This window comes from Tachypleus tridentatus, chromosome 5 (genome assembly GCF_004210375.1).
Source record: "Tachypleus tridentatus isolate NWPU-2018 chromosome 5, ASM421037v1, whole genome shotgun sequence".
Lineage (NCBI taxonomy): Eukaryota > Metazoa > Arthropoda > Merostomata > Xiphosura > Limulidae > Tachypleus > Tachypleus tridentatus.
In genome coordinates this window covers 56,534,574-56,542,224 of record NC_134829.1, presented here as the reverse complement: position 1 = coordinate 56,542,224, position 7,651 = coordinate 56,534,574, and the positions used below count along the sequence as shown (strand labels likewise).

General features: G+C 32.9%; 1 protein-coding gene across 1 annotated transcript; it reads right to left on the bottom strand.

Moving 5' to 3' along the window:
• Positions 1-1,503: 1,503 nt before the first annotated feature.
• On the bottom strand, positions 1,504-5,651 carry LOC143250306 (uncharacterized). Its single transcript, XM_076500763.1, has 3 exons — positions 5,535-5,651; positions 4,590-4,919; positions 1,504-2,375 (listed from the first exon to the last, which is right to left on the bottom strand). Exons 1-3 carry the CDS (start codon positions 5,545-5,547, stop codon positions 2,011-2,013), a joined length of 708 nt encoding a protein of 235 aa, XP_076356878.1. The 5' UTR covers positions 5,548-5,651; the 3' UTR covers positions 1,504-2,010.
• Positions 5,652-7,651: the final 2,000 nt, after the last annotated feature.

Sequence of the window (7,651 nt, the reverse complement as noted above, 5' to 3'; positions counted from 1 at the left end):
CATTATTATTTCATGCGTTAATAGAATGTAAAATTACACCGGATATTTCTGTTTCTTGGTTGTGTTGTTTCTACAACCTTGAAATTATAGCTGACGCAGAATTCCTCAAGTTTGTTATAATAGTAGAATCACTATAATTAAATTATCTAATTTTTGGAACGTTTCTCTAAAGTAATATTATTACATTATAATTGTAATAAAAACAAATTAGACACCTATAATAATACGCAAGTAAACAGTTACTGACGCTCTATTGTATCATAAGCTATGATCGAACGTTTGAAGAAGAGATGGTACCTTTTTACCCGGCGGCAGCCTATGATGAAATAAGGCCTGTCATTATCATGTGGTTAGTGCCCGCTACTCTAAATCCGATCGTCACGGGTTCGAATCCCCTTCATACTAAACATGGTGACCCCTTACAGCCGTGTGGGTGTTATATCTTTATGGTCAATCTGCTGTTCGTTTCATGTAATCTAAATAATGGTCTAACATTTTTGTAAAATATCTTGATTCAGCTTTGTTAAAAACTCTTACCATTTTCCAAGTTACAAGTTAGGATCGTTGTACATTGTCTTAAATTCAGTTGTCAGTTTATAGGATAAGTTTTGTTAAAAATCGACCTCTTGGTATATAAATATTTAGGTTGGATATAAGTAAATAACAAAATGTTTTTAGCAAATCAAGAAAGAAAACTAATAGCGCATGACAACAGAATCCAATGGACAGTTGATTATAGCCTACTTTGTTGAGTGCTTTATATATGTTATTCTAAATTCGGTACACTGTAATTCTAACAATAAGACTGGTGGAAACTAGTTTTGTGCACCACCTTGCTTTCCTAGTTCAAAGAACACCTTTAACTCATGACCTCTCTTCTCTGATAAAATTACAATTTTACTCAGTACGATATCAATTTAATTTAGTTATAGCTCTAGTGTTTAGCTATAAATATATTAGAAGTTGTACAAGTACAAACACAGTATTATAAATGTTTGTATTAAATTAATATATTTTAAAATATGTAAATACATATGTCTGACACACGAACCAGTTTACTGACAAAAGAAGTTCCACTGATATTATCCTGGAGAGTAGTTGTAACAAGAAAGCAAATGAACCTCTGGATAAAGGTACAATGACAATCATAAAATGAATCCTCAAGTAGTGCAACAACAGTTGGTGGGAACTCATGATAACTAGCTGCCTTCTTTCCAGTTTTTCACTATTAAATTCCAAACAGCTAACGCAAACAACACTCGTGTATCTTTGTGGGAGATTCTAAACATTAAAAATAAATACTGAGTATCAAATTGAAAGTTAAGAAATTTCTCATCTAATTTCAAATTACACTGGGTAATGATGAAGAATGTTATACAAAACATCCGTGTTTGTTGTTTTTTTAGGAATCAAACTGCACATTAGTCTATTTGCACTAAGCATTGAAAGGATAGAAGTCCACATTCTGATATTATACGATGAAGAATACTGGTGACCAATAAATGTTTATACAAGAATTTCATGTAGTTTATTTTATTAATTCAACATCACAACATTGTATTCTTAAAAGCCACTGTAGTTTCTTATATAGATTACTCATTCACAAATCTAATGATGCCAGTCTGTTGATGGTACAAAGATTAAATTGAAAAAACATAAAACCAATTAACATTTTGAATCATTATGTTTGATGTATCTAGCTAGCTAATTGTGTAAATAATTATCAATCGTCAATTAAACATTTAAAATTTATATAATGACATTTATCAAATTAAAAAGAGAACCAACATAAATTAATCCGTATTCAGTTTGATATAGTACTAACCGTCTCTCGAGAATACAGTGAAATATACAAAAACTACTCATTACAATTTTGTGTTACGTATATCATCTAGAAATTAATTTTCTTTTGATGTTAATCCATACCATCAATTTAAGTGTTTATTTTTATCCCTCAAATAATTCACCATCATTGAATAGTTCAGTAGTATAGGAATAGTCCTTTCATCTTTAACATTCACAAGTAACAGTACATTTATCCTTTCCGTCTTCATAACACTGAGAAGTGTTACTCTTGGAGTTACAAACACATTTCATCTTTCCGTTTTCACCGCAACAGGTAACGGTACAAACGCAGCTGTTCTTCTTTCTGATTTCTACACAATCCTGACATGACTCCTTCTTACAGTCTAGACTACAACGTGTATCTCCGCATTCACAAACAACAGTAACTGTACATTTGTTTTTATCATCTTCAGCTTCAGTACAACATTGAGATGTGTGATCCTTACAGTTACAGATGCATTTCATCTTTCCATTTTCACAGCGACAAGTAACGACACATGTACAGCAGTTATCGTCTCTCATTGTTTCACCTATATAAAAATTTATTTCAGGAACACTTTTAGTTCAATAAAAATTGCTGCTTAATTTTGTTTTCAATATTACTTATATATTATATTTCTTACGCATGTTTTCAATAGTCTTAAAACTTACTTATGCTGTGACCGATATTCGATCGTATAATGTATTTTGTCAAAAATGGACCTTTACAAATTAAAATACAAAATTAAATGTACGTCTTAAATAATTACAAAACATGTGTTAAAATAACACTTTCTATTTCGTAGAATTAACACTCGTCTGTTGTATGAAATGCAACATCTAATATTCAGATTTAAGATGACGGCATCATCATCAACTGATAAAAATAGCTCAGTTCTGTTCACTGACGTAAAATATGTTTGGTCAGTTTCACAAAATTTCGAAGCGGGATAAACACTTGGGTGGTTTCTTGAGATAACCATGTATTTAAATAAACTAACTCTTCATTTTGCAACCATATGTAATTTTCTTTTTGATAAGCGTTTTATAACTCTCCTTTCTAAAATATTTACGTTACGACAGTAACGAAACCTAAAGAAATAAGTAAATAGTTACTGAGGGTCCGTGTGTCATAAGCTTTGATCGACAGTTTGAAGTAGAGAAGGTGCCTTCCCACCGACGCGAGCCTTTGTTACATAAAGAAATTAGAATATGGTGCACTTGACGAACCCTAAACTCTGGGGTGTTAGTAATTTTCGTTCCACGTAATATAAATAACGGTCTGCAAGTTGTTGTAAAATATTTTGATTCAGCTATAGTAACATCTAGTATTTTACACATTATTACATATTTAATTTCACTGTTACCAGTTTAAATGTTACAGTCCCAGACAGCGCTGGCTCATGACCTCTATTCTCTGATCATATCGGTCAGTTATCAAATTGTACTATGTACGATATCACTTTGGTTTGGTTATACATCAATATTTTGCTTTAACTATGTGAGGTTACATGTACATCAGTTTATATCTAATATATGTAAGGGCATCTGTCTGAGACATGAACCAATCTACTGGAAACGAATTACACTGTTAACTTTCTGAATACTAGTTTTTTGCTTTAGATTAGATAGAACTGTGGATAAAAAAGCAACGGTAAATACAATTTAGGTCTTCAAGGTGAACCAAATCATATCCACAATTATTGGGTAGATTAGCAACAATAAAAAGATACTCCATAAACATCTGTTACTTTATCTTCTAAATAAATGACCCCGTTATGGCCACAATGTAAAACGTTCGACTAGTAATATTTGGGTCACCGATTCGAATATCACTTCCACACAATATCCTTTACTATTTCATCATGGTTGTGTTTTATGTGTAGGTTAGTCTTACAATTTGTCGATGATGACCGGTTGCCTTCCCTCTGGTATTTCCCTCGTAAATCACAGAAGAATAGTAGAGAAGTCCTCGTGTAGTTTAGCGCGAATATCAAAACAAACTAAATATCTGTCAGTGATAAAAGAGAGCGTAGCAATTTTAAATTAAATCAATTTCCTGTATGGTAATAGGGATAATATATTAAAATTGTGTGTTTTGTTTATAGCCAAAACTGCATACAAGTCTACCTGAACTTACCATCGTAAAGGATCAAACTCCATATTCTGATATTATCAGAATAAGGTTACTGACGATTCAATAAAACTTTTATACAGTAATTTAGTATCACCTTTGTTTTATTAATTTAACATCGTAAAATTATATTCTTAAAAATATTATCTATAGTTACTTATATCGATTACTTTGTCACGAATTGGTTTTAAGAGATTATAAAAATCCCATAGTACCCGTCTGCATAAGGTATACTGATTAAAGTGAAAAATATTAAAGTAATTAACATTTTGACATCAATATATTTAAGCATGTTTAATATATCTAGTTAATTATATAACAAATCCTTATCAGCCGTTAATTGAAAAGTTCAAATATATATAATAATATTTATCGAATTAGAAAGAGAACCAATATACTTTTATCGGTATTCAGTGTGATAAGCTACTAACTGTCTCTAATATTTACGTTAACGTTACACATTTAAAGTGCGTATATGATAAAATTAATATCCTCTAATTGATCCGTACCATTCAATTCACGTGTTTCTCACTCAAACAATTCACGAACATTGAAAGTTCAATAATATAGGATTAATAATTCTTTTTTCAACACTGACAACTAACAGTACATTTATCCTTTCTCTTCTCACCTTCTTCACAACACTGAGAACTGTTACCCTTGGAGTTACAAACACATTTCATCTTTCCGTTTTCACACCAACAGGTAACGTTACAAACGCAGCTGTTCTTCTTTCTGGTTTCTACGTAATCCTGACATGACTCCTTCTTACAGTCTGGACTACAACGTGCATCTCCGCACTCACAAACGACAGTAACTGTACATTTGTTTTTCCCGTCTTTAGCTTCAGTACAACATTGAGATGTGTCATTCTTACAGTTACAGACACATTTCATCTTTCCATTTTCACAGCTACAAGTAACGACACATGTACAACAGCCGTCGTCTTTCTTTGATTCACCTATTTTAAAATAAACTTTAGTTACATCTTACATACAATAAAAAACTTCCTGCTTAAATTTCTTTCAAAATTATTTCTTTATCCTTGGTCGTATAACTTACTTCTTTTTGTCAAAAATGATGCTTTTAAACTTTCAGTCTACAAAATTAAAAAAAGGTACGTCTTAAATAATTAGGAAAACATTTTTTAAAATAACACTTTCTGTTCCGTAGAATTTACACACGTCTGTTGGATGAAATGCAACATCGAATATTCAGGTTTAAGATAACAGCATCATGATGGACTAATAAAAATATGTCAGTTCTGTTAACTGACGTAAAATATGTGTTGTCAGTTTTACAAACTGGGGAACGGAACAAATATGTAGGTGTTTTCTTGATACACATGTATGTACATAAACTAACTATTCATTTTGCAGCTAATTTACTTACATTGATAAGAGTACAAAACTTCTGTATTTATATCTCTACAACTATTAATCTTATTACAGTCCCGACAAGTGTGTTTATGGAACTCAGTATTGTTATGAGGTAAAAGTGTATTATTCTCTAAACCTAAGTTTTAACAGTTTACCCCATGAGTAGCAACTTTCACGTAGACAAGAAAATAACTTACCAGCTTTTTCCATCTTCAGGGTAATTCTACACAACTAACAAATACGGTTTGTAAACTGTTTCGTGTGTTACAATAGTAACAATTAGTTTTTTTTTTTCTCAACAACCTCTATTTATTGAGACAATTCTTGTAACATAATGTGCCGTGTGAAACATTCAAGATAATTCAGCGGTTCGTGTGCAGCTTCTTGAATGATCTGGTAGGGGACAATTAGTCATCACATCCATTATCTAATCATGTTTGTAGTGGTACGTGCCAGTTAATGACCACAACAACCTGTTATCTTATGGTATTTATCGAAGTATTAACCCCAGAGTGGACTTACAGGATAGGTCAGTATCATCCTGTGCTACAATGGGGTGTTATATGGGGCCGAGTGACGGTACGCCATATTGATGGTTACTTACAAGTTTGAAACTGGCGTGTCGTTCACAAAGTACTCCCGATGAGAGAAAGTTTGAACGTGTTTATTCGGATGGGATAACGAAATTGGTATCTCGCATTTTTAATGACCCTTCGATCTCTGCGAAAACCATACTCTATCACGTGCCTGTCCAGGTTTCCAGTAACCAAAGAATTTACATTTCATTACACCATGTCGGTGTTTAAGTACATAATTTTGCTTGCCCGGAATCGATATATATTTGCACGAGTTCCTGGGGTGTACTATAGAATCCTATCTAAGGCTAGGTATAAGTTGTTACTCCGCCTTGAGGCGGACCACCAGCTGCAGGAGCCGAGAGACTTTTTAAACTCACTGGCGTCCCAACGTCACACAAATATCCACCATCAATAACAATAGGGTTGTTTTAACGATTTAACAATTACTCTGTGTGTTTATTGTTTTGTAAATATAAAAAATTCAACTTGTAGTTTCTTTTCTTTGTTTTTTGTTTAATTTATTATTTCCAATTTGTATTATAATTTTCTTTATATTCCTTTTTATTTAAGTTGTCACCCACTGGTACAGCTGTAAATCTACGGATTTCCAACGCTAAAATCAGGCGTTTGATTCTCCTCGGTGGAGTCAGAAGATAATCCCCGTATGGCCAGGTGGTTAAAGCTCGTAATCTGAGGGTTGCGAGTTCTAATACCCGTCGCACCAAATATGCGTGGGGTCGTTATAATGTCACAATCAATCCCAGTATTCGTTGGTAAAAAAATAAGCCCAAGAGTTGGCGGTGGGTGGTGATGACAAGTTGTCTTCCCTCTAATCTTACACTACTAAATTATGAACGGATAATGCAGATAGCCCTTGTGTAGCTTTGCACGAAATATTAAAACAAAATACATTAAAATTCAAGTACAACGTATTAAAATGTTTATACACTGTGAGAACTTTATCCTTGTAATAAATCTCAAAATTACATAATAGCGTATTTATGCTTTTCCCATCAGAAGTATTTAAACCCAAGTTTCAGTGCAACAAGCCACAAAGCTTAGTGATATAAGCTAAAGGTTAAGAAACATTTTTCTGTATAGTACATGTTTCTGACAGGGATTGTGTTAACCATTCCATTCATTCATGTGCAGGTACTCTTTCACTGTGTCACTGTACAATAAAGAAGAAAATAAAACTGCTATTCATTATTACTGTTTCAAAACTGTGTTTTTAGCTGAAATCCATCTGAGAATGTTCGTACAAGATGGAGAAAATTAACACTTTAAAAATATATCAGAATGTCTGGAATAGTTTAACAATGGCGGAACGTTATTACTGAATGAAGATCGACCAAAATACTCAAACAATTCCATCAATGGTTAAACAATGATGTGTCTAATTAGTGAATTATGAAGTCACATTAAATTGTTTCATTTATTAAATTATTTTACTTCTTGAAACACTAGTTTAAATATAATTGTCTGTCGTCCATTCTGTAAATATGTTTTGTTTTTCGTTTTTCCATTTTCGCGCAAAGCTACACGAGGGCTATCTGTGCCAGCCGTTCCTAATTTAGCAATGTAAGACTAAAGGGAAGGCACTTAGTCATGACCACCCACCACCAACTCTTGGGCTACTCTTTTACAACTTATAGTGGGATTGATCGTCACATTATAATGCCCTCACAGCTGAAAGGGGATCATGTTTGGTGCTACGGGGATTCGAACCCGCGTCC